The sequence below is a fragment of the Salvelinus fontinalis genome, chromosome 32 (genome assembly GCF_029448725.1).
Source record: "Salvelinus fontinalis isolate EN_2023a chromosome 32, ASM2944872v1, whole genome shotgun sequence".
NCBI classification, from domain to species: Eukaryota; Metazoa; Chordata; class Actinopteri; order Salmoniformes; family Salmonidae; genus Salvelinus; species Salvelinus fontinalis.
The window spans coordinates 44,350,377-44,378,036 of record NC_074696.1 but is presented as its reverse complement, the minus strand read 5'-3'; the positions used below and the strand labels follow the sequence as shown (position 1 = coordinate 44,378,036).

General features: G+C 43.9%; 1 protein-coding gene across 3 annotated transcripts in view; it reads right to left on the bottom strand.

Moving 5' to 3' along the window:
• Positions 1–27,660, bottom strand: part of LOC129831444 (histone-lysine N-methyltransferase 2B-like) — a 75,485-nt gene that overhangs the window by 43,169 nt on the left and 4,656 nt on the right. For 2 of the 3 annotated variants that reach the window (XM_055894838.1, XM_055894839.1), the window contains 15 exons: positions 18,817–18,883; positions 17,091–18,620; positions 15,915–16,144; positions 11,870–11,959; positions 8,450–8,606; positions 8,053–8,284; positions 7,811–7,872; positions 6,875–7,138; positions 6,419–6,534; positions 5,530–5,919; positions 5,212–5,325; positions 4,813–4,959; positions 4,623–4,715; positions 4,204–4,321; positions 163–276 (listed from right to left, as the gene is read on the bottom strand). In XM_055894838.1, coding sequence (XP_055750813.1) covers positions 163–276; positions 4,204–4,321; positions 4,623–4,715; positions 4,813–4,959; positions 5,212–5,325; positions 5,530–5,919; positions 6,419–6,534; positions 6,875–7,138; positions 7,811–7,872; positions 8,053–8,284; positions 8,450–8,606; positions 11,870–11,959; positions 15,915–16,144; positions 17,091–18,620; positions 18,817–18,883 — 3,724 coding nt within the window. The remainder of the gene's footprint in view (positions 1–162; positions 277–4,203; positions 4,322–4,622; positions 4,716–4,812; positions 4,960–5,211; positions 5,326–5,529; positions 5,920–6,418; positions 6,535–6,874; positions 7,139–7,810; positions 7,873–8,052; positions 8,285–8,449; positions 8,607–11,869; positions 11,960–15,914; positions 16,145–17,090; positions 18,621–18,816; positions 18,884–27,660) is intronic. The other variant, XM_055894840.1, reaches the window with a different exon arrangement.

Sequence of the window (27,660 nt, the reverse complement as noted above, 5' to 3'; positions counted from 1 at the left end):
CCAATGAGATGCTCCCTGGAACCTTGATTAGCTGGATAAGGCGTTTGTATAGGGCGAGAGCAAAAGCCTGCATACCCAGTAACACTAATGAGTGTCGGCCACCCCTGTTGTACATCCCCTTGATAAAGAAAGTTTTAAAGCTGAAACATTAGTGTCACTCACCAGAGAGTCCTTCACATTTAGAATGTACCCAGTGGCTACACCTGGAGCACTCCATCATCTGGCTGTTGTGGTCCTTCTCCTCGTAACACTTGGAGCAGATGGTGCAGAAGTTCCCTTGTAAAACAAATAAGAAACAAAATCAGATGTCCTAAAGTAATCAATGATTAAATACATTTCAAAAATGTCAGTAGGGGGTTGACAGAGTCATCTGGTCTTTCGACCTAACGAAAAAGAAAAAAAAGTTTAAATAAAATCAACCTATACAGTGCTTTCGGAAAGTATTAAGACCACTTTACTTTTTCCACATTGTTACATTACAGCCTTATTCTAAAATGTATTAAAAACAACATTTAAAAAAAGACAAAGTAAAAAAGTTTAGAAATGTTCGCAAACGTATAAAAATAACAAAAAAAACTGAAAAAGTACATTTACATAAGTATTGATGAGTCTGAGTCTTAATTATCAGGGAATCTATTGAAATTGTAACCTTTATTTAACTAGGCAAGTCAGTTAAGAACAAATTCTTATTTACAAGGACGGCCTACTCTGTCCAAACCCGGACGACGCTGGGCCAATTGTGCGCCGCCCTATAGAACTGCCAATCACGGCCGGATGTGTGACAGCCTGGAATCGAACAAGGGTCGAACACCTCTTGCACTGAGATGCAGTGCCTTAGACCGCTGTGCCACTCGGGAGCCCTATTGAGTGCCTTGGCCTGGTTTCTACACCAGAAGTTAATGGTTAATGGTAGGAGGAATGTACAGTTGAAGTCGGAAGTTTACATGCACTTAGGTCAGAGTCATTAAAAGTAATTTTTCAACCACTCCAAATTTCTTGTTAAGTTCTTTGGGGTAGGGGGCAGGATTTTCAATTCCGGATGAAAAAAGCATGCCGAGAGTAAACGGCCTGCTACAAAGCCATAAAAGCTAGAATATGCATATTATTAGTAGATTTGGATAGAAAACACTGAAGTTTCTAAAACTGTTTGAATGATGTCTGAGTATAACAGAACTCATATGGCAGGCAAAAAACCTGAGAAAAAATCCAACCAGGAAGTGGGAAATCTGAGGCTGGTCGATTTTCAACTCAGCTCCTATTGAAGATACAGTGGGATATGGTAATGTTGCACTTCCTAAGGCTTCCACTAGATGTCAACAGTCTTTAGAACCTTGTCTGATGCTTCTACTGTGAAGTGGGGCCGAAGGAGAGGGGAATGAGTAAGGTCTATCATGACCTGAACATGAGCTGACCATGTGCGTTCATGTGAGAGCGAGCTCTGTTCAATCACAATTCTAAAGACTAAAGGAATACGCCGGTTGGAACATTATTGAATAATGTTAAAAACATCCTAAAGATTGATTCAATACTTCGTTTGTCATGTTTTTACAGACTGTAATATATAAAAAAAATACTTTTCGTCCGTACTTTCCGCTGGACTTGCGCGAGTTTGGAAAGTGTACTGAACGCTAGAACAACAAGGAGGAATTTGGACATAAATGGACATTATCGAACAAAACAAACATTTATTGTGGAACTGGGATTCCTGGGAGTGCCTTCTGATGAAGATCAAAGGTAAGTGAATGTTTAGAATGTTATTTCTGACTTATGTTGACTGCATAATATGGCGGATATATTTGTGTCTTGATTGGGCTCTGAGCGCCGACTCAGATTATTGCATGGTTTGCTTTTTCCGTAAAGCTTTTTTGAAATCTGACACAGCGGTTGCATTAAGGAGAAGTGCATCTAAAATTCCATGCATAACAGTTGTGTCTTTTAGCAATGTTTATTATGAGTATTCCTGTAAATTGATGTGGCTCTCTGCAAAATCAAAGGATGTTTTGGAACTTCTGAACGTAAGGCACCAATGTAAAAACTCAGATTTTTGGATATAAATATGAACTTTACCAAACAAAACATACATGTATTGTGTAGCATGAAGTCCTATGGAGTGTCATCTGATGAAGATCATCAAAGGTTAGTGATTCATTTTATCTATATTTCTGCTTTTTGTGAATCCTCTTTGGCTGGAAAAATGGCTGTGTTATTCTGTAAATAGGCACTCACCTAACAATCGTTTGGTTTGCTTTCGTCGTAAAGCCTTTTTGAAATCGGACACTGTGGCTGGATTTACAACAAGTGTATCTTTAAAATTGTGTAAAATACATGTATGTTTCAGGAATTTTAATTATGAGATTTCTGTTTTGAATTTGGTGCCCTGCAGTTTCACTGGCTGTTGAAGAGGTGGGACGCTCCCGTCTAGAGAGGTTAAGTACTGCAGTGAATCTCCTCATGGACTGCACCAGATTTTCCAGTTCTTGCCGTGAGATGTTGCCCCAATCTTCCACCTGCAAGTTTCTGGACATTTCTGGGGGGAATGGTCCTAGCCCCCACCCCCCGATCCAACAGCTCCAGACGTGCTCAATGGGATTGAGATCCGGGCTCTTCGCTGGCTGTGGCAGAACACTGACATTCATGTCTTGTAGGAAATCACGCACAGAATGAGCAGTATGGCTGGTGGCATTGTCATGCTATAGGGTCATGTCAGGATGAGCCTGCAGGAAAGGTACCACATGAGGGAGGAGGATGTCTTCCCTGTAACGCACATCATTGAGATTGCCTGCAATGACAAGCTCAGTTCGATGATGCTGTGACACACAGCCCCAGACCATGACGGACCCTCCACCTCCAAATCAATCCCGCTCCAGAGTACAGGACTCGGTGTAACGCTCATTCCTTCGACGATAAACGTGAATCCAAACATCATCCATGGTGAGACAAAACCGCGACTCGTCAGTGAAGAGCACTTTTTACCAGTCTTGTCTGGTCCAGCTATGGTGGATTTGTGCCCATAGGCGACGTTGTTGCCGGTGATGTCTGAAACCCGAAATAACATCTGATAAACACGTGTATGTGACAAATACATTTTTATTTGATACATCTTCAATTTCTCAGAGATCATTTCGTTCACCTTGTTCTCAGACTCCATCCAGGTCTCATGTGGAGATTCTGCTATTCCGTCCTCAACCATGTTGTTCAGCCTTGATTGTCACTTGATTGTCATTTCTCCGTCATTGTTATTATGGATTCACACAGAACTAATGTCCTCTCTCAATGACTTAGATTGTTGTCATCTTGCCATTCTCCTGTTTCTATCGAGCTGACCATGGGAGAACTGCAAACTATTCTTCAGGTCCTGGACCTCTCTGGTCAGGTCATCCATTCTTTTATTAGTTGAATCCACCAGTAATGGACAAAACACTTAGGATACTCTGTTTATCCTCGCAGCTCCAGACAAGGGAGGTCACAGGGAAGATTGTTTTGTTTTCAAACTGCGGGGATCAAGACAGCCACAAACTCGGGACAATCCGCAGTCCCAGGCACAATGGGTAACGGCATCACGGGCTGCATTCAAGCCCTCAAGAAAACCTTGATAGCTTAATAGGCAGCTAGCTGGCTGCTACGCAAAATAGTTCCTCAGACCCAGCCTTGGTCGGGTCACCCTTTCTAATACGCTTTTTTTTTTTTTTTTTAACATGCTCTCCCTCACGTTCAACAGGCAGTGACACACTGACGGGAACACAAGAATCCACATACAGCGCAGTGTGTAAATACATTACACAGACCCACACACATACTATTCATAATCAGTTGTGGGTCCTTACTCTTAAAAAGAAAGAGCGCCAGCACACTCTAGGAGCTCAGATGCAATCATTTATTATCCAACGTTTCGACAGTCACGCTTGATTTCATTAAATTATCTGTAAATCTAAATAGAACATATAAAAAGCATAAATGGATACGATATGATCATAGATACAATTTGGCTACATAGGCCTACAAACATTATTTACAATGGAGAGCAAAAACACAATAGTCACAAGAATGGCTTCAGTTCAAAGTCTACGTTGAGACTGAGGGGCCAAGGGTCCTTAAATTAAAGATCCAGGCGGCCTCTCGATTTAAAATTGTCCTGTTCCTGGAGTGTGTATACCTTGCCTTGGTTGACTTGTGATGTGTCTGTGTGACTCACTGAGGTCCTACCTTTGCTGTGGAGGGTGCTGCAGTCGGGACATAGGTCCTGCTCGTGGTTCCAGGCCATGTCCCAGGTCTTCCCTGGGGTCACTCCACAGCTCTTACACCGGATACACGTCATACACACCTGGGACACGGGGGCAGGTAGCCCAGAAGTTAGAGAGATGGACCAGAACTTTAAGGTCGCTGGTTGTCCCAGGCCGGGCGAAGAAAGATGGGAAATTAACTGTCTGAGAACTGAGGATTGCTGGTTTCAGATCATTACTGGAATCCACTATGGTTGTGCCCTTGAGCAAGGCACTTATGCAAACTGGACAATACACTTGCATTGTATGGTATTGACCCACATTACAGTGAAAAACAGTCGTAAATCAGAATGGGGAGAAGAGAAGCTAAACAGTAATAGATGTTAAATTCCTGGTACTTACCCAGGGCATCTTACAGTTGATGGGCTTTGGGTAGGTGGGTCCCAGACAGGAGGGGTGGTAGCAGTTCTGACACCTCCTGCACTGCAACACAGGCTAAAGGAAGTAATAGTACACTTAGAATGTGAAAGTGGGGGTGAAAAAAAACAAAACACTAGACTACTTAACCTCAGATCCTGCTGACCATACACACCTTGTTGTTCTTGCTCTTACGGCCGCACACGTGGCAGAACTTGCAGCGGCGGCAGCACCAGTTCTCCTTGTTCTTCTCGTGGGGGCGCTCTTCGGGCCAGAGGCAGAAGCTGTGGAAGGGTTCGCAGCACACCTGGCAGTAGATCATCTGAGGTAAGGTGGCAGAAGGCAGTCAACTCTCAAAATCAGGATTACACCATATTGCACTAAACCTACTGTTTTACATACAACCCAGTGTAGCTATTCAGTAAACCTATGGAGTCTCCTGTGTGCTTCCTAGTTCATTTCTTTCCCTCAAAACGGTCAGAGTAATACTTATCTACAATGAAATGTGATTATTCGAATGATAATACTGCAAACACAGGCACTGAATAATCTGTGGATGCCTCTCCATGATTACCTCATGGTGTCCTTTGCTGGCACAGAGCAGACAGACAGGCTGAGGCGTGACGGGGACAGAGGTGAGGATACTCAGACCGCCCATCAACCACACGTTCTGGATGGCACAGTCCTCCTGGGAGAGAAACACAATAAGTTAGTGTGAGTAAATAAACTTTGATTTTGCAGTCATTCATTAAGAGTATATGACAGACAAAGAAAAGGAGAAAGACAGTTGGCAATGAGTTAATAAGAAAATAAACAATTTCACATTTTTAAGAAAGTTTATATGGGAGTGAGATGGAGTGAAAGAGTGAGTGTGTGAGAGAGAGATACACACCTTAAAGTCCACACGGATCCTGTGCGTCCCGGTCTTCAAGTGGCCCCTTTGGGGGAGTCTGTTGGTTAGCGCAGTGAGGATGTTAGTTGACGTGTTTTCCACGGCATTCTGGGAATGAAGGACATAGTGGGGATCAATTCTGGGATTGTGTTGTTGCTCTCCCTCTTTAACAACAGTCATCTCCTCTTCCTGCGAAGACTCGTCATCCGACTCCTCGTCCCTCTGCATGAGCGACTGCACCACACACGGGGGCAGTCGCTGCAGCTGAACCTGCAGGCGCCGCCGTAACCGCAGCAGTGAGATCCTGGGAGGGCAGGAATCGCTGGGGCTCCTTGTTAGGTGGCCCTCTGTAACCAACAGCCCTGGGCGGTGCTCTTCTGAGACGCTCCCCTGTGCATGTGAAGGGGGGGGGGGGGGACTGCTTAAGCCATTGAGTGGGGGACCAGCATTACAGCACGACCACGGTCACATGCTACGCGGCGGGCCAAGGCAGAGGAAAGAAGGAGAAGAAGACCCACCAAAACTGCCTTTGGCTTTGAGAATAAAGTGTTAAGAGAAGTGACGGAGAAGAGTTAAGAGAGGGTTAAGAAAAGCCTGATCAGAGTTAAGGCATGCCAAGTCTAATCAGAGGAAAAGAAAGAGGTCCAATCACCAACAGTAGTCAAACGTTGTTAAAGAGAGCGAGAAAGAAATCATAGGTCATGCCAGTCAAGAGAAACATGGAAAGAGTCACGGCATCTATGGACTATAAAATATTCGATTAAGTTCCAGAAAAACATGAAGGAAGATTCCAGAGGAGCAGGAATTTAAGGTGTAATGCATGCATCAGGGATGAATGTGAAAGGGGTAAGATTTTCCAACATGAGAACAGAGTTATACGAGACATTACCTTGTCGGCTCTGCATCGGCCCAGCAGTCTTTTGGGTGGACCAGGTCTGCGGCGCCTTACAACTTCACTGGGCACTGGGCCATCCTCAGAAGCTAGGAGGTCAGAGGATGCAGCATCTGTCAGAGAGCAAAGGGGTTTTAAAGCATAAAAATGAATAACAAAGTCTCCACTCAAACCAATACCCTAAAACGACTCAGAAAAATGACCTGCACTTCTATCCTCAATCACTGTAATCCTTAATCTCAATTACTATGGACTTCAACATCCACCACTAATCTTCTGATCTGCTTGGCTAATGGCTTTACATCCTTCAACTCTACCTGTCAAATTACTCCATTTCAAGGATGGAGTTCAATGGATCTTGTTGTGGTCCAACTCAAAAGGAGAAGCCCGAATGTGCATCGACCTATACTTTCATCCATACAGTACGGCTCCTATCCCGGTGTACGGCGTTACCTTGGCTGCTGGGAGCGTCAGAATTCTTCACAGGACTATTGACCACGCCTTCGCCGCCTGTGTCCTCGTCCGAGTCAGACTTCAGCAGGCTGCTGTAGGAGCGTGGCGTCACGTTCCGCCTCGGCTGCTTCCTGGCGGAAAGCCTCAGGCAGTCTCCAAGGGTTGCAGGGGCCGACATCTCCTCTGCCTCTCCCCAGCACGCCGACACATCATTGTTGAACTGAAGGCCATTAGCTGACGTCTGGCGCCGCCGCCTCGAAAGGACTGCACGACAAAGAGAAGCCCATTGTTAAAGCTAAAAAAAAAACACTGGCTGAATATTTGGGCCATGAGGCAGGCCAGTGTTCTAGTGTGGCTTTCGGTTAACGGTGTCAATGTTTTTGGTAGTAACAGCAAATTCAAACAAGTGGCGTTATTCATTAGTAAATGATCCACCCTCTTCAAGACCCTGGTGCTTGCCTACGGAGCAGCAAGGGGAAATGCCCCTCCTTAACCTCTCTCATCCCGACCACTCCGTTCCGCCATCTCTGGTCTCTTGGCCCTCCCACCCCTACGGGAGTGCAGCTCCCGCTCAGCCCAGTCAAAGCTCTTCTGTGTCCTGGCACCCCAATGGAGGAACAAGCTTCCCCCTAAAATCAGAACAGTAAGGCCCTTGCCCATCTTCTGAAAACATCTGAAACCCTACCTCTTGAAAAGTACCTTAAATAACTCACGGCACCCCCGACGCCCCACTCCCAAGAAAAAGGCGCATGTATTTTCCTACCAGCACATGACATTGCTGATAAATACTTTGAGGGGAAACGTACTTGATACGATTGTGATATGTTGTGGTCTCACCTAGCTATCTTAAGAAGAATGCAATAATTGCATAAGAGCGTCTGCTAAATTACAAATGCAAAATATTACAGACGTATTGAACATAAGAACACAACAAACCTGTGAATGGCTTGATGCCGCGCTTTACTTTCCTTGCCTCAATCCGAACACATCGTTTTAACCTGGTGGCACAGGGACATATTTATCATCACCATTTAAAAATAGGTGCCGTGTTCAATTTGTGCACAAGACAACTAGAGCCGATTATAGAAATGAAAAACCGTGTGTGCGCGCCTGAGTGTGTGTCCATGAGCGGATGAAAAGTGAGAGCAGCGGCCACAACTCTAGGTACAGTCACTTACACACAGCACTGGCGTCTGGTGTTGGGCCCTCCAAACTTGGGCTTGTCTAGGCAGTTGAGGCAGGTGCTGCAGTCACCCTCACGCAGGCAGCCCTGGCAGTTCCTACAGCGGGTGGCGCGGCCCCCGGGACCAACCTCGTTATAGTTCCGCTTGAACTTCCGCTGCTTGCTGTACTTGTGCTTCTGTCTCATCTTGTGCCTGACTGTGCAGTCAGAGGGGTCATCCGCAATGTCTAAAAACAGAGCGAGATCCCAAAAAATTATCTTAAATGACTTTGCAAACATAGGTCACTGCGCTAACGTCACATACCTGAAATCGACAAAGCTAAAAAAAAAAATCAAGAAAACATAAGAGGTAACTACCGTTCTTATCAGCGTGCTTCATAAACAAAGGTTACCTTCTACAGCTGGTGAGGTGGTGATGCCCTCTCGCTCATGGAGGGGCAGAGCGCTAAGCCGGGGGATATCGTCAGGCACCATGGCACGGGGTTGCCCCAACGCCACCGCTGCTGCCCGACAGACGTGCTTGATGCGTGGGCCGCCAGGGAGTTGGTCCTATGGGAACAGGAACATTGTCATATATTATAATTAAACTACCGTAAAGAAATGCCACCCTAAACACAGCCACAGCACAAATAGCCTAAGCCTAATTCATTGCAAATAGTCTGGGTAGCCATTTGATTAGATGTTCAGGAGTCTTATGGCTTGGGGGTAGAAGCTGTTTAGAAGCCTTTTGGAACTAGACTTGGCGCTCCGGTACCACTTGCCGTGCGGTAGCAGAGAGAAAAGTCTATGACTAGGGTGGCTGGAGTCTGACAATTTTTAGGGCCTTCCTCTGACACCACTTGGTATAAAAGTTGTGGATGGCAGGAAGCTTGGCACTGGTGATGTACTGGGCCGTACGCACTACCCTCTGTAGTGCCTTGCGGTCGGATGCCGAGTAGTTGCCATACCAGGCAGTGATTGCAACCCGTCAGGATGCTCTTGATGGTGCAGCTCTAAAACCATTTGAGGATCTGAGGACCCATACCAAATCTTTTCAGTCTCGTGAGAGGGAATAGGTTTTGTCGTGCCCTCTTCATGACTGTCTTGGTGTGCTTGGATCATGTTACTTTGTTGGTGATGTGGACGCCAAGGACCATGAAGCTCTAAACCTGCTCCACTACAGCCCCGTCGATGAGAATAGGGGTGTGCTTGGTCCTTTTCCTGCAGTCCACAATCGTCTCCATCACAGAGGGAAAGGTTGTGGTCCTTGCACCACACGGTCAGGCCTCTGACCACCTCCCTATAGGCTGTCTCATCGTTGTCGATGATCAGACCTACCACTGCTGTGTCATTGGAAAACTTAATGGTGTTGGAGTCGTGCCTGTCCATGCAGTCATTAATGAACAGGGAGTACGGGAAGGGACTGAGCATGCACCCGAGGGGCCCTTGTGTTGAGGATTAGCGTGGCGGATGTGTTGTTGCCTACCCTCACCACCTGGGGGCGGCCCGTCAGGAAGTCCAGGATTGAGTTGCAGAGGGATGTGTTTAGTCCCAGGGTCCTTAGCTTAGTGAAGAGCTTTGAGGGCACAAATAGTGTTGAATGCTGAGCTGTTGTCAATGAATAGCATAGGTGTTCCTTTTGTCCAGGTGGGAAAGGGCAGTGTGGAGTGTAATAGAGATCGCATCATCTGTGGATCTGTTGGGGCAGTATGCAAACTGGAGTGGGTCTAGGGTTTCTCGGAGAACGGTGTTGATTTAAGCCATGACCAGCCTTTCAAAGCATTTCATGGCAGACGGCATGGCAGACGTGAGTGCTACGGGTCGATAGTCATTTAGGCAGGTTACCTTAGTGTTATTGGGCACAGGGACTATGGTGGTCTGCTTGAAACATGTTGGTATTACAGACTCGGACAGGGAGCGGTTGAACATGTCAGTGAAGACACTTGCCAGTTGGTCAGTGCATGATCAGAGTACAGACCCTGGTAATCTGTCTGGCCCTGCGGCCTTGTGAATGTTGACCTGTTTAAAGGTCTTACTCACGGAGATCGTGATCATCAGCTCTTTCGGGAAACCGTGTGCTCTCATGCATGTTTCATTGTTACTTGCCTCAAAGCCAGCATAGAAGTTATTTAGCTCATCTGGTAGGCTCGTGTCACAGGGCAGCTCTCGGTTGTGCTTCCCTTTGTATTCTAATAGTTTGCAAGACCTGCCACATCCGACGTGCGTCGGAGCAGTACAATTTGATCTTAGTCCTGTATTGAGGCTTTGCCTGTTTGATGGGTCATCGGAGGGCATAGCAGGATTTCTTATAAGCTTCCGGGTTAGAGTCCCGCTCCTTGAAAGCGGAAGCTCTAGCCTTTAGCTCAGTGCGAATGTTGCCTGTAATCCATGGCTTCTGGTTGGGGTATGTACAAACAGTCAGTGGGGACGACGTCATCGATGCACTTATTGATGAAGCCAGTGACTGATGTGGTGTACTGCTCAATGCCATTGGAAGAATCCCGCAACACATTCCAGTCTGATAGCAAAACAGTCATGTAGTTTAGCATCTACTTCATCTGACCACTTTTTTTATAGACCTGAGTCACTGGTGCTTGCTGCTTTCATTTTTGCTTGTAAGCAGGAATCAGGAGGATAGAATTAATGGTCAGATTTGCCAAATGGAGGGCGAGGGAGAGCTTTATACGCATCTCTGTGTGTGGAGTAAAGGTGGTCTAAAGTTTTTCCCTTCTGGTTGCACATTTAACATGCTGATAGAAATGAGGTAAAACGGATTTAAGTTTCCCTGCATTAAAGTCTCCGGTCACTAGGAGCGCCGCCTCGATTTGCGTTTTCCTGTTTGCTTATGGCGGAATACAGCTCATTGAGTGCAGTCTTAGTGCCAGCATCGGTCTATGGTAGTATGTAGACAGCTACAAAAAATTACAGATAAACTCTAGATAGTGTGGTCTACAGCTTATCATGAGATACTACCTCAGGCGAGCAAAAACTTGAGACTTCCTTAGATATCGTGCAACAGCTGCTGTTTACAAATATGCACAGGCCCCCGCCCCGTGTCTTACCAGAGGCTGCTGTTCTATCCTGCCGATAGAACAGCAGAGTGTATAACTTGCCAGCTGTAAGTTATTAATGTCATCGTTCAGCACAAGACTGTGAAACATAAGATATTACAGTTTTTAATGTGCCGTTGGTAGGATACACGTGCTTTCAGTTCGTCCCATTTATTTTCCAGATTGAACGAAAGCTAACAGTACAGATGGCAAAGGCAGATAAGCCACTCGTCGCCTGATCCTCACAAGGCACCCAGATCTCTTTCCCGCGAGATCTCTGTTTCTTTCTCCAGCGAATGATAGGGATGAGGGGCTGCACGGGTGTTTGGAATATATCCTTCCCAACTGACTCATTAAAGAAAAATGATTTGTTCAATTCGAGGTGAGCAATCGCTGTTCTGATGTCCAGAAGCTCATTTCGGTCATAAGAGACGGTAGCAGCAACAATACGTACTAAATAAGTTAAACAAAGCGAAAAAACTGACAAAATAGCACGGTTGGTTAAGAGACAATAAAACTGCAACCATCCACACCGGTGCCATTATACTTAAGTCGTGTGGGTCCAATTGGCTCATTCATCTCCCCTGTAACTATTACCCAGGTCGTTGCTGTAAATGAGAATGTGTTCAGTCAACTTACCTGGTAAAATGTGGATGCAATTAAAAATAAAACACTGTACTATAAACATCAACAATACATAAGCATCAAACAGAGACAAAGAATGAGAGCGACACAGGCGGCTAGAAAAAAAAACACAGCCACGGTCAGGAAACACAGGCTCACCTGAGCAGAGCCGAGCCTCCTCCTCCTCCTCCTCCTCCTCCTTCCCCCTCCTAAATCTCTGGGACCAAGCTTTACCGATCCAGACAGGAGCTGAAAGAGACAAGGGTGTAACAATTAAACTATGACCTTTCAGTGCCATAGTAATAAAACAGACTAATAACTTAGGCTGGGAATTCCCAGGAAGCTCACGATACTTAGGTGCTGATACGATATGGCAAATCAAAGTTTGTCACGTGCACTGAACACAACAGGTGTAGACCTTACAGTGAAATGCTTACTTACAGGCTCTAACCAATAGTGCAAAAAAGGTATTAGGTGAACAATAGGTAGGTAAAGAAATATAACAACAGTAGAAAGACAGGCTATATACAGTAGCGAGGCTACATAGACAGGTTAGTCAGGCTGATTGAGGTAGTATGTACATGCAGATATGGTTAAAGTGACTATGCAAATATGATGAACAGAGAGTAGCAGTAGCGTAAAAGAGGGGTTGGCGGTTGGTGGGTAGGACACAGTGCAGATAGCCCGGTTAGCCAATGTGCGGGAGCACTGGTTGGTCGGCCCAATTGAGGTAGTATGTACATGAATGTATAGTTAAAGTGACTTGGCATATAGGATAAACAGAGAGTAGCAGCAGCGATTCTCATGATTCTACAGTGCCTTCAGAAAGTTCACACCCCTTGACTTTTTCCACTTTGTTGTTACAGGCTGGATTTTGTATTGATTACAATTAGATTTGTCACTGGCCTACACACACACAAACCTATAATGTCAAAGTGTAGTTATTATTTTTAATGTTTTTTGAGGGGGGGGGGGGGTCTTTAATGTCTTCAATCAATAAGTATTCAACCTCTTTGTTTTGGCAAACCTAAATAAGTTCAACAGTAAAAATGTGCTTAACAAGTCACATAATAAGTTGCATGGACTCACTCCGGGGGAGGAGGGGGGTACTGCTAAGCTATATGGAATTGTTTTAAGAACATCATACCAGGGAGCATTTTGATTTTAAGACTACGACATTGGGGGGGGGGGGGGGTGGTTCACTACATGGAACCCCCTCAATGAACCATAAACAATTATTGAACATGCACCTGTGGAACGGTCGTTTAGACACTAACAGCTTACAGATGGTAGGCAAATAAAAAGAGGCCTTTCTACTGACTCTGAAAAACAGCAAAAGAAAGATGCCCAGAGTCCATGCTCATCTGCGTGAACGTGCCTTAGGCATGCTGCAAGGAGGCATGAGGACTGCAGATGTGGCCAGGGCAATAAATTGCCATGTCCGTACTGTGACATGCCTTAGACAGCGCTAGAGGGAGACAGGACGGACAGCTGATCGTCCTCGCAGTGTCAGACCACGTGTAAGGATCGGTACATCCAAACATCACACCAGCGAGACAGGTACAGGATGGCAACAACAACTGCCCAAGTTACACCAGGGATGCACAATCCCTCCATCAGTGTTCAGACTGTCGGCAATAGGTTGAGAGAGGCTGGACTGAGGGCTTGTAAGGCCTGTTGTAAAGGCAGGTCCTCACCAGACGTCGCCTATGGGCACAAACCCACTGTAGATGGACCAGACAGGACTGGCAAAAAGTGCTCTTCACTGACGAGCCGCGGTTTTGTCTCACCGGGGATGATGTTTGGATTCGCGTTTATCGTCAAAGGAATGAGCGTTTCACCGAGTCCTGTACTCTGGAGCGGGTGTGTCACAGCATCATCGAACTGAGCTTGTTGTCATTGCAGGCAATCTCAATGCTGTGCGTTACAGGGAAGACATCCTCCTCCCTCATGTGGTACCTCATGTGGTACCCTTCCTGCAGGCTCATCCTGACATGACCCTATAGCATGACAATGCCACCAGCCATACTGCTTGTTCTGTGCGTGATTTCCTGCAAGACAGGAATGTCAGTGTTCTGCCACAGCCAGCGAAGAGCTGTACAGAAATGTACCTGCAAGTTCCCGGACCTTGGTGGAAGAGTGGGGTAACATCTCACAGCAAGAACTGGCAAATCTGGTGCAGTCCATGAAGAAGAGATGCACTGCAGTACTTAATGCAGCTGGTGGCCACACCAGATACTGACTTACTTTTGATTTTGACCACACCGCCTCCCCCTTTGTTCAGGGACACATTATTCAATTTCTGTTAGTCACATCTGTGAAACTTGTTCAGTTTATGTCTCTCAGTTGATGAAGCTTGTTATGTTCATACAAATATTTACACATGTTAAGTTTGCTGAAAATAAACACAGTTGACAGTGAGAGGACGTTTCTTTTTTTTGCTGAGTTTATATAACTAAAAAACAGTAAAAACAAAACTACTTTTGTCCTCTGAAGAGGGATGGGTTAATAATATTTTTTTAAAGCAAGGCCATCTATTGGTAGATGGGTAAAAACAAAATACAAATCTGACATTGAATATTCCTTTGAGCATGGTGAAGTTATTAATTACATTTTGGCTGGTGTAATCAATACATCCAGTCACTACAAAGATAAAAGCGTCCTTCCCTAACTCAGTTGGTGGACAGAATGGAGACCGCTCAGGGATTTCACCATGAGGCCAATAGTGACCAAAACAGTTATAGTTTCATGTCTGTGATCGGAGAAAATAGAGGATGAATTAACATTGTAGGTACTCCACAATACTAACCTAAATGACAGCGTGAAAAGGAGGAAGCATGTAGAGACTAAGTACATTTCCTAAAACATGCATCCTATTTGCAATAAGGCACTGAACTGCAAAAACATTTGGCAAAGACATTCACTTTTTATCCTGAATGCAGAGTTGTGTTAGTTATTTATTTATTTCACCTTTATTTAACCAGGTAGACTAGTTGAGAACAAGTTCTCATTTACACATGGAATAAACAAACATACAGTCAATAATACAGTAGCAAAAGTCTATATACAGTGTGTGCAAAATGAGGTAGGATAAGGGAGTTAAGGCAATAAATAGGCCGTGGTGGCGAAGTAATTACAATATAGCAATGAAACACTGGAATGGTAGACGTGCAGAAGATGAATGTGCAAGTAGAGATACTGGGGTGCAAAGGAGAAGGAAAAATAAATAAATACAGTATGGGGATGAGGTAGTTGGATGGACTATGTACAAGTGCAGTGATCTGTAAGCTGCTCTGACAGCTGGTGCTTAAAGCTATCGAGGGAGATCTGAGTCTCCAGCTTCAGAGATTTTTGCAATTCATTCCAGTCATTGGCAGCAGAGAACTGGAAGGAAAGGCAGCCAAAGGAAGAATTGGCTTTGGGGGTGACCAGTGAGATATACCTGCTGGAGCGCGTGCTACGGGTGGGTGCTGCTATGGTGACCAGTGAGATGAGATAAGGCGGGGCTTTACCTAGCAGAGACTTGTAGATGACCTGGAGCCAGCGGGTTTGGCGACGAGTATGAAGCGAGGGCCAGCCAACGAGAGCTGAGTAGAGTGTTGGAGGCTATTTTGTAAATGACATCGCCAAAATTGAGGATCGGTAGGATGGTCAGTTTTACGAGGGTATGTTTGGCAGCATGAGTGAAGGATGCTTTGTTGCGAAATAGGAAACCGATTCTATATTTAATTTTGGATTGGAGATGTTTAACTTTTTAGTGACAGGGTGCAGTATTCAGAAATTCAGATGAATGACGTGCCCAAAGTAAACTGCCTGTTACTCAGGCCCAGAAGGTAGGATATGCATATACTTGGTAGAATTGGATAGAAAACACTCTGAAGTTTCTAAAACTGTTCAAATAATGTCTGCGAGTATAACAGAACTGATATGGAGGGCAAAAACAGAAGAAATCCATCCAGGAAGTGTGATTTCTTTTTTATGTGAGTGGTTTTCCATTGAATGCCTATTGACTTTGTAATTGGTTAGGGCCCAGATTACAGTTCCTATGGCAACAACCCTGCTTATTCAGGGTGAATCAATGGCTGCATCTGGAACGACACCCTAAGTTGTGCACTACTTTTGACCAGAGCCCATAGGGCACAATTTAGGGAATAGGGTGCCATTTGCGACACAGACAGGCTAAATCAAAGTCACAGATTCTCACCTGTGATGACTTTATTGGTTTTTCTTGGTCGATCTTCACAAGCTGCAGCCTAGCTCTCTTCAGCTGGTCGATCTTAATGAGTTGGACCTTGGCCTTCTTCAGCAGATGGAACATCCTCTTGTTGATGCTGGTGAGGTTGCTCCGATGGCTGGTGCCCTCCGGTTCCACCACCACCCCATCATCAGCCTGGCTTTCTCCTTCGTAATCCCCATCAGCAGCAGCCTCCACCCCTGGGGAGAAGAATCAGGCAAGTGACTAATTTGCAAAGGCTGACATCAAACCTGCAAATGGCAACTTATTCCCTATATTGTGCACTACTTTTTATCAGAGCCCTCTGACAAGCTACACTGCAAGCTATACAGCTCCATCCTATGGGAATATGTAGAATTCAGTCCCCTTGACTTTTTCCACATTTTTACATTAGAGCCTTATTCTACAATGGATTAAATTGTTTTTCCCCCTCATCAATCTACACACAATACCTCATAACGACAAAGCAAAGTTTTTTTTTTAAATGTTTGCAAAACTGAAATATACCATTTACATAAGTAATCAGACCCTTTACTTTGTACTTTGTTGAAGGACCTTTGGTAGCGATTGCAGCCTCGAGTCTTTTAGGGTATGACGCTACAAGCTTGGAACACCTGTATCTGGGGAGTTTCTCCCATTCTTCTTTGCAGATCCTCTCAAGCTCTGTCAGGTTGGATGGGGAGCGTCACTGCACCGCTATTTTCAGGTCTCTCCAGATATGTTAGATGGGGATCAAGACCGGGCTCTGGCTGGCCCACTCAAGGACATTGAGACTTGTCCCGAAGACAGTCCTGCGTTGTCTGAATACTTACGTAAATATGCTACCTGTTTTTTAAATATGGTACCTACATTTTATAAAATTTGCTTTAAAAAAACTGTTTTCACTTGGTCATTATGGGGTATTCCGTGTAGATTGATGAGGATTTTTTTTATTTAATCAATTTTAGAATAATACTGTAAAGTAACAAAATGTGGAAAAGGTGAAGGGGTCTGAATTTTTTCCGAATGAACTGTATTTGCATGTCAACATCTAAGAATTCTACTTTAAATCACAGTCCAAATCATTTTCTGGAATAAGAAAATAGATGTTTGCTTAATGGATCTTTAGGAACTAATACATTTAACTGAGCACAGTTAGGGCCTTACCTTGGACATTTTTTGTGTCATTTGCTGCCTCCTCCAGAGTCTCAGATGAAGCAGCTTGAGATGCAGCGTCACTGACTATCACCGCCAGTTTCCTCACAACCCCAGGAGAGTTGAGGTCCTCCATCTTCAGATCGGTCCTCCCCCTCTTCCTAACCGGCGAGGTCAAACTTAGGTAGTCCTGGGCTTCTTCTGTGGTTTCACGATCAGCAGCACTAAGGCCTTTCTTCTTCTTCTGGGCCAGGCTGAGAGTCAGCTTCTTGAGTCTCTCGTAGACCTCGAGGTGGGATGAGCCTGGGCTTGAGGAAAGGCTGGTCTTATGTGTTTTTTTACCAGTTGAGCCGTCAACTTCAGGTTTGAACTCATTTTGACCTTGAGTTCGAGACGAGTTGTCCATGTCATCATTGTCTGAATCATAAAAGGATAAGCTCATGGCATCCTCCTCCACCTTGTATTGGCACTTTTTTTTCGGGGAGCCCCTCGGCAAGGATATGATCTCGTCATGGAGGAACCTCTTGGGTGCCTTGATGACACGTGAAGACCTGGCGCTCACCACAGGCAAGGAGATGTTACTTCTGCCTCCTTGCTGGATCTCTCCAGGGGACAGGAGAGGTTTGCCCTCTGTCCCGGTTCTCTCCCACTGCGCCTCCTGTCCCACCTGCTTCACTGGGGTTGGAAGCGACTCTGGCACGTAGGTGTCGAAGACAACCTTACGACGGAAGCGTTTCACGACAGAATCTGGCAGACTAAGCTTGTGCACATTACTGGGCTTCCTCCTGAAGCCAAATATGGACTTACGCGTATATGGTGCTGGTTTCTTTCTTTCCAGGGGTATTGATGGCTCCTGACCCAGCTCAGCTCCAACCTCAGTGGAATCCCCAGTTCCCCTGGACACCCTCTTCCTCTGCTGCTTATTCACAGGTTTAGGAGACAGTGCTACTCCTTGAGAGGCGATGTGGGGATTCGTGGTCTTCTGTCCATTTCTAGACTGAGCTTCAACCTTAACCCCTTGCTGGGATCCTTTTCTTCTCTTCCCAGACCTCTGTGGCTTAACTTTGTCTGTTGTTATCTCCCCAGCCTTTTTGACCTTGGAAGTCTTCCCTTTGCCCTTGACCACTGTCAGGGTCCACACCAGTTTACCCTGCTTGTTTCTGCTGGTTTGTGGTCGGGCTGTGCTGGACCCTGAGCCTCCCTTAGTTGTTTGTTCCTGCCTGTTCCCCTTTCTGTCTGTTGAAGACGATTCCACCGCTTTCCATCCCATTTTCAAGTCAGAGCCATCTGATTTTGCACTGCCCTTGCTTTTTGAGGCCTTTGTCCCAATAGCCTGCTTTCCTGTAGACTTAACCCCCGAACTGATGGATTTCTTTTGGGCTGCCAGTTTGGTAATTATTTTGGGTTTCACAGCATTTTCTTCCCGACCCTCTCCAACCTCTTCTTCAGAGACCTTGCCTCCACTTTTCTTAAGCTTTGCTGTAGGTTCTGGAGCTAGGGGAGGCTTTTTTGGCTTCAATAATGATGTTTGGAAAGGACAGTCTAGAAACGAGAGAGGGAAACATGTGTTGATAGGAATAGACTAATGTCAGACAATAACTTGATCATGCATATTATCAGGTATGCTACCAAAGCAATACATAGCAAATATGAAGGCTACTGCATATTTCTGCTAGGAAATGTGATAATTCCTGAGCACAGATGATCTCACATTACTGTTCCTCATTAGCCTACTTACTTGTAGAGATATTGCGTGCTGAGAGTGTAGGCCGGTATTCCGTCCCAAATCCAGAGAAATCCTCATCCTAACACAGGAACACAGGGTAGGAATGTGTTTAACAAAAAAATGTAATACTGACCCTAACAACCACCATAGGCTACACGAATACTTAGCAGGTATACCACATAAGGCCTAATAAATCAACCAATGTATATTTCTTTACAGTTAATAATGAAATGTTTAGCCCTAATCGATCTTAAAATCACAGGGTTGGGATTAGATGAAACCATGGACAGCAGCCCAGATGATATCTGTTTATAAACCATCACACTGAACTGGTTGGAGAGATCAGGATTCACAATGTAGTGGGGGATAACTGCAAACGGACATGTGTCATTTCAATTAGGTCTAGGCTAGTACAAATGCAAAGTGTGATCATTGATCAAACTCCACTTCAACAGAAAATACAGATCTGAATTCTATTCTACAGCATTACCGGAAGTTGAGGATGTGTAGGAAAAAGAGAAATATAAAAAATATCAAGGCCCCAAAACATTCTCTACTGAGTAAACTACAACCAGCTCACTAGCCGACAGGGCAAGCTGTGTGACAAAAAAAACGATATCGGGGCCAGAGACTACATTTTTTTTACTGGGAGTTAAAACAGACAAGATTTAGAAGAGGAAAATAGACAGATCAAAGATCTGGGTGATATGCAAGAGGCATTACTGAGAGTGTATAAAGCTACTTATAAACTGGGTGGTTCGAGCCCCGAATGCTGATTGGCTGCGAGCCGTGGTATATCAGACCATACACACGGGTAAGACAAAACAGTTATTTTTACTTTACTATTCAGAAAGCATCTCAGAGGAGTGCTGATCTAGGATCAGTTCCCTCCCTCTGTAAACAAGGTAGCACAAGTGAGAATCAGCCCAGCAATGGCCAAAATTCATGCAATTCTACCCCCTCCCCCACGACTACTAAAAAAATATTAAAATGTAGGTAGTAATTTTATATTTAATGGAGGTACTGTAGTAATAGAAGCTATCAACCGAACTATGAAAGGCAAACAAAAAATACATTCAGTCACAAACTTATTTTTAAAATTGATGAAATGTACTTTGTGTGGGTGTCATCCATCAACAGGCACTATGTATGGATGTAGCATGGATGCATCCAAATACATTTCACAAGAAAGCAGCTTATAAAAACGCAAATGCAACTACTTCAATGTTATTCCATCTGCAGAGTTGACGCGACTGCTAGCAAGCAAGCAAGCAAGCAAGCAAGCGATAAGAACATTGCCAGCTTGCATAGCAATCAAACAAACAAATACAATGAATAACAAGTCCACTTCTCAACCACCTAACTTCTCTAGCAACCTAACAACCAAGTTCAGGTGGATTAAATATAATCACGAATTAACTTATCAATAATGTTAACAATCACGTTTTAATTAAGATTAACAGTAAATGTGTGCTTGTTTTCTTTCTTTGGCAATCGTGGCTTAAGCAGGATAAATGTCTCCATTCCGTATATACATTCGGGCAGTACCAAGTCATCATTATTTCCAGATAATGTACGAAGCATCAGTGTTTATCCCTTACATGTACGGTACCAGTCAAAAGATTGAGTAGGTGTCCATTCAAGTGTTTCTCATTTAAAAAAAATAAAAAGCAGTGATCAGCATTTGTGGGAACTCCTTCAAGACTGTTGGAAAAGCATTCCAGGTGATGCTGGTTGAGAGAATGCCAAGAGTGTGCAAGTGCAAAGCTGTCATCAAGGCAACGGGTGGCTACTTTGAAGAATCAAAAATATTTTTTTTGTCAGCTCAGGCTCAGGGTTCCAACCTTCAGATTTATTTGGCAAACGGTGGGGGAAGGTGGGGACAGTCCATATGATGAGCTGAGAGTAGAGAGAGAGTCTGCTTGTAAAGAGACAAACAAGACATGCATTTTAGAGCACATCACTTTACATGAGGTTTAAGTGAGGAATGGAGTCAGATGGAAACATTAATCATTAAAGCAATAGAATGTTGTTTTACATTATACTTAGTTTATTTACTTTTTATAGATTTCCTTTTCAGTTAAAGACAGCAGCCGATTCACCCATTGACTGTATAGGGTCAACCATGAATCGTGTGGCAAAACAATTTGTTTTGGGGTCGACCACGAGAGCTACCAAAATTAATTGGGTCTAATGTTATACACCAGGGACATAGGGGGGAAAAAGACACACACACTGCCTTCGGAAAGTATTCAGACCCCTTGACTTTTTCCACATTTTGTTACGTAACAGACTTTATTCTAAAATCGATAAAATTTAAAAAAAAATCCATAGGTATCTACATATAATTATCCCATAATGACAAAGCGAAAACATTGATATTTTAGCAAATGTATATATAAAAAAAAAAAAAGTAAACTAACAAAATGTTGAAAAAGTCAAGGGGTCTGAATACTTTCCGAAAGCACTTATATACAGTACCAGTCAAAGGTTTGGACACAACTACTCATTGAAGGGTTTTTAGGAATGTACTATATTCTACATTGTAGACATCAAAACTATGTACAGTATAGACATCAAAACTATGAAATAACACATGAACTCATGTTGTAACCAAAAAAAAGTGTTATATCAAAATATATTTGAGGTTCTTCAAAGTAGCCACCCTTTGCCTTGATGACAGCGTCACTCTTGGCATTCTCTCAACAAGCTTCATGCGGTTGTCACCTGGAATGCATTTCAATTAACAGGTGTGCCTCGTTAAAAGTTAATTTGTGGAATTTCTTTCCTTCTTCATGCATTTGAGCCAATCCGCTGTGTTGTGACAAGGTAGGAGTAGGAGCAAGACCACAATGTCTTGCTCCCAGACAAACTAAAGAGCTTCTTTGCTCGCTTTGAGGACAATACAGTGCCACCGACACGGCCCTCTACCAAAACCTGCGGGCTCTCCACCACAGCCAACGTGAGTAAAACATTTAAAACGTGTTAACCCTCGCAATGCTGCCCAGACGGCATCCCTAGCCACATCCTCAGAGCATGCGCAGACCAGCTGGCTGGTGTGTTTAGACATATTCAATCAATCCCTATCCCAGTCTGCTGTTCCCACATGCTTCAAGAGGGCCACCATTGTTCCTGTTCCCAAGAAAGCTAAGGTAACTGAGCTAAACGACTATCGCCCCGTAGCACTCACTTCCATCATCATGAAGTGCTTTGAGAGACTAGTCAAGGACCATATCACCTCCACCTTACCCGACACTCCAGACCCACTCCAATTTGCCTAACATCCCAATAGGTCCACAGACAACGCAATCACAACCACACTGCCCTAACCCATTTGGACAAGGGGAATACCTATGTAAGAATGCTGTTAATTGAGTATAGCTCAGCATTCAACACCATAGTAGCCTCCAAACTAGAGGTCGACCGATTAAATCGGAATGGACGATTAATTAGGACCGATTTCAAGTTTTCATAACAATCGATAATCTGTATTTTTGGACACCGATTTCGCCGATTTTTTTTACACATTTATTTATCCTATATTTAACTAGGCAAGTCAGTTAACTTCTCTAAGATAGGGGGCAGCGTTTTCACGTTTGGATGAAAAGCGTACCCAAATTCAACTGCCAGCTAAGATATGCATATTGTTAGTAGATTTGGATAGAAAACAGTCTGAAGTTTCTAAAATCGTTTGAATCATGTCTGAGTATAACAGAACTTATTTAGCAGGTGAAACCCAGAGGACAAACCATTCAGAATTATTATTTTTTTGAGGTCACTCTTCAATGGGTTTTCATTGGGAATCCGGATTTTTAAGGGACCTTCTTGCAGTTCCTACCGCTTCCACTGGATGTTAACAGTCTTTAGAAATTGGTTGTTTTTTCCTTTGTGTAATGAAGAAGTACGGCCATCTTGAACAAGTGTCACTTGGAGTGTCCTGTTTGTTAGAGGCGCGTGACCAGAAAGCAAGCTACAGTTTCTTTTAATCCTGTATTGAACACAGATCATCCCGTCTTCAATTTTATCGATTATTTACATAAAAAAATATCTAAAGTTGTATTACAAAAGTAGTTTGAAATGTTTTGGCAAAGTTTACAGGTAACCTTTGAGATATTTTGTAGCCACGTTGAGCAAGTTGGAACCAGTGTTAGTCTGGATTAAACGCGCCAAATAAATTGACATTTTGGATATATATTGACGGAATTAATCGAACAAAAGGACCATTTGTGATGTTTATGGGACATATTGGAGTGCCAACAACAGAAGCTCATCAAAAGGTAAAGCATGAATTATATTTTTTATTTCTGCGTTTTGTGTCGCGCCTGCAGGGTTGAAATAAGCTTCTCTCTCTTTGTTTACTCTATTGCTATCCTCAGATAATAGCATTGTTTGCTTTCGCCGAAAAGCCTATTTGAATTCTGACATGTTGGCTGGATTCACAACCAGTGTAGCTTTAATTTGGTATCTTTCATGTGTGATTTAATGAAAGTTTGATTTTTATAGTAATTTATTTGAAATTTGGCGCGCTGCATTTTCTCTGGCTTTTGGCCAAGTGAGACAGTAGCGTCCCGCCTAAACTCAGATTTTTGGATATAAATATGAACTCTACCGAACAAAACATACATGTATTGTGTAACATGAAGTCCTATGAGTGTCATCTGATATAGATCATCAAAGGTTAGTGGTTCATTTTATCTCTATTTCTGCTTTTTGTTACTCCTCTCTTTGGATGGAAAAATGGCTGTTTTTCTGTGGCTATGTACTGACCTAACATAATCGGAAGGTGTGCTTTCACCGTAAATCCTTTTTGAAATCAGCCACTGTGGCTGGATTAACGAGAAGTTTATCTTTAAAATGATGTATAAAACTTGTATGTTTGAGGAATTTAAATTATGGGATTTCTGTTTTGAATTTGGCGCCCTACAATTTCACTGGCTGTTGGTTAGGTGGGACGCTACCGTCCCACATATCCCAGAGAAGTTAACAGAATGTGACTGGCAGAACGGGTGTTGTATGTGGAGGATGAGGGCTGCAGTAGATATCTCAGATAGGGGGGAGTGAGGCCTAAAGGGTTTTATAAATAAGCATCAACCAATGGGTCTTGTGACAGGTATACAGAGATGACCAGTTTACAGAGGAGTATAGAGTGCAATGATGTGTCCTATAAGGAGCATTGGTGGCAAATCTGATGGCCGAAGGGTAAAGAACATCTAGCCGCTCGAGAACACCCTTACCTGCCAATCTATAAATTACGTCTCCGTAATCTAGCATGGGTAGGATGGTCATCTTAATCAAGGTAAGTTTGGCAGCTGGGATGAAAAAGGAGAAATTACAATAGAGGAAACCAAGTTTAGATGTAACTTTTGCCTGCAGCTTTGATATGTGCTGAGAGAAGGACAGTGTACCGTCTAGCCATACTCCCAAGTACTTGTATGAAGTGACTACCTCAAGCTCTAAACCCTCAGAGGTAGTAATCACACCTGTGGGGAGGGGGGCATTCTTCTTACCAATCCACATGACCTTTGTTTTAGAGGTGTTCAGAACAAGGTTAAGGGTAGAGAAAGCTTGTTGGACACTAAGAAAGCTTTGTTGTTGAGCATTTAACACAAAATCCGAGGAGAGGCCAGCTGAGTATAACGCCATCATCTGCATATAAATGGACGAGAGAGCTTCCTGAGCTATGTTGTTGATGTAAATTGAGAAGAGCGTGAGGCCTAGGATCGAGCCTTGGTGTACTCCCTAGGTGACAGGCAGTGGCTGAGAAAGCAGATTTTCTGACTTTATACACTGCACTCTGAGGTAGTTAGCAAATCAGGTCAATGACCCTTCAGAGACACCAATACTCCTTAGCCGGCCCACAAGAATGGAACGGTCTACCATATCAAAAGCTTTGGCCAAGTCAATAAAAAAAGCAACACAACAGTGCTAAGAATCAAGGGCAATGGTGACATCATTGAAGACCTTTAAAGTAGCAGTGACACATCCACAACCTGAGCAGAAAGCAGACTGCATACCAGAGAGAATACTATAGACATCAAGAAAGCCAGTCGGTTGATTATTGACAAGTTTTCCAACACTTTTGATAAACAGGGCAAAATAGAAATAGGCCTATAACAGTTAGGATCAAGTTGATCTCTCCATTTAAATAAAAGGACAAATCGTGGCTGCCTTCCAAGCAATGGGAACCTCCCCAGAGAGGAGAGACAGGTTAAAAAGGTCAGAGATAGGCTTGGCGATGATAAGAGGCAACAACCTTAAAGGGTCTAAAGCATCTGACCCAGATGTTTTTTTGGAGTTTCAGGAGAAGCATCGGGGATAGTCGCATTAGAAGGGTTGGGAGATGAGGAAATGTTGGACGGGCAACGAGGCATGGCAGAGTCAAATAGGAATTCTGACTTAATGAAGTGGTGATTAATGAGCTCAGCCATGTGCTTCTTGTCAGTAACAACCACATCATCAACATTAAGGAACATGGGCAGCTGTGAGGAGGGTTTATTCTCCTGGTCTTTAACAGTTTCGCAGAACTTCTTGGGGTTAGACCAGGGGTGTCAAACATACGGCCCGCGGGCCGGAACCGGCCCCCAAGGAGGTTCGATCAGGCCCGCAGGATAATTTGAAAGTGGAAAAAATGCATAAAAGACATGGAATTAATATTTTTAATTCGCTGCAATTCATGGATTATCCGCTAAGGGGCGCACTCTTTCCATCAGAGTAGAAGACAAGCCGCATCACTGAGACAGACTGAAAACAGCAAACGGTATCAATGCGCCATCTGCTGCTTGTTACGACGTTGTTAATACCTTGGTCTCTACCTCTCCGCTACACCCTCATTAGCCAAAATGTCGTTATCCAAACGGAGAAAATTAGATAAGGAGTGTAGAATTTTCAAAGAAAAATGGACCACGTCCTATTTATTTACAGAGATGCACGGAAAACCTTCGTGCTTGGTGTGTTTGCAACAAGTTTCGGTATTGAAGGAATATAATATTCGACGCCACTACGAGACTCATCACAGCGAGAAATATGACGGCTTGCAAGGACAACTGAGAAGAGATAAGATTAACGAATTGCTGGCGGGTCTGAGGAAACAGCAGTCAACTTTCATCCAGAGCCGAGAAGTCAGTGAAGCAGCGATAAAAGCCAGCTACCTAATTGCTAGCGAAATAGCATTAGCATCGAAGCCGTATTCCGACGGTGACTTTGTTAAACGATGCATGATGAAGGCGGCTGAACTTGTATGTCCCGAGAAGCGACAAGCTTTTGCCAATATTAGCCTGACGAGGAATACTATAACAGAGAGGATTTCGGAACTATCGGCAGATTTAGACAGTCAATTGAAACAGAGAGTCAAGTCATTTATTGCATTTTCCGTGGCAATTGACGAGAGCACTGACATCACAGACGTGGCCCAACTGGCCATATTTATTCGAGGAGTTGATGAGACATTGACTGTTACTGAAGAGTTTCTTGAGTTGGTGATGATGGACACCACAACAGCTGAGGACATTTTCGGCTCTGTCGTTGCTGCATTGGACAGAGTTGGAGTGGACTGGTCCCGCGCTGTCAGCCTGGCTACAGACGGCGCGCCATCCATGGTCAGAAAGAAAGCAGGTGTCGCGACAAAGTTCAAAGACAAAGTACAAGCCCTTAATGGAGGAGATCGTTTCTGGACATTTCACTGTATTTTGCACCAGGAGGCATTGAACACTTTCTTCATTACACATTTAAAATCACTCTCCTTAGTTTGTAAGGTGTACGCAGGGATTACATTTAGATTTTATATGCGTATGTGTAAGTGGTTTAAAAATTCCTTTCTTTAAAAGTCTCATTTAATCTTAAAGTGCATTACTATATTTTTCAGTACCAATTAAAGTTTTGTGCCTTTGTACAATCAGTGGGATCAGTTGCAATGCATATTTGTGAATGATAAAAGTAAATTGCACATTTGTCTAAGGAAATATGAGGTGTTTCATGAAATGTTTTGTAAAAGGATAGTTCATTAAATTTCAATATTTTCCTAATGTTCTTGTGCTTCTTTACACCAAAACAAAGGAAAGACATGATATTTTGGTTATTTATAGCAGAGTATGGTATAATTTTAATGGTCCTGCCCACTTGACATCTCCCTAGGCCGTATGTGGCCCACGATGCGAAATGAGTTTGACACCCCTGGGTTAGACCCACAGAGAGAGAACGGCTCCTTAAAGTAACTAACTTTGGCCTTCCGGAAAGCCTGAGCGCACTTATTTCTCATTTGCCTGAACGGTAGCCAATCAGCCTGAGTATGCGTGTGCCGAGCCTTTCGCCACGCCAATGCAATTCTTGAAGTGGAGCAACTCTGCAAGATCATGGTCGAACCAAGGGCTGAACCTGTTTTTAATTCGAATTTTCTTTATGGGGGTGTGTTTGTTAACAATACCACTTAAAATATCAAAAAAGAAGGTCCAAGCGACTTCGACAGAGGGCATCAAGCAGATTCTATACCATTTTACAGAGTCCAGTTCATGAAGGAAGGCTTGTTCATTAATGTTCAACAAGCATCTATGACAAATCAGGACAGGTTGTTTCACTGAGGGGCAATTACAAACACATGTTGTAAAACAGTGATCCCTAAGGTCATTACAGAAAACGCCAGACTGATACCTATCAGGATTATTTGTGAGGTTAACATCGAGGAGAGCAGCTTTTTCTGGGTGTTTGGAGTCATACCTTGTGGGATTGGTAATAATCTGAGAAAGATTTAGGGAGTCCCATTGCTTTAGGACTTTGTCAGGTGGTTTAAGCATGTCCCAGTTTAGGTCACCTAGCAGGACAAATTCAGACTTCGTGTAAGGGGCCAGGAAAGCGCTTAGGGTA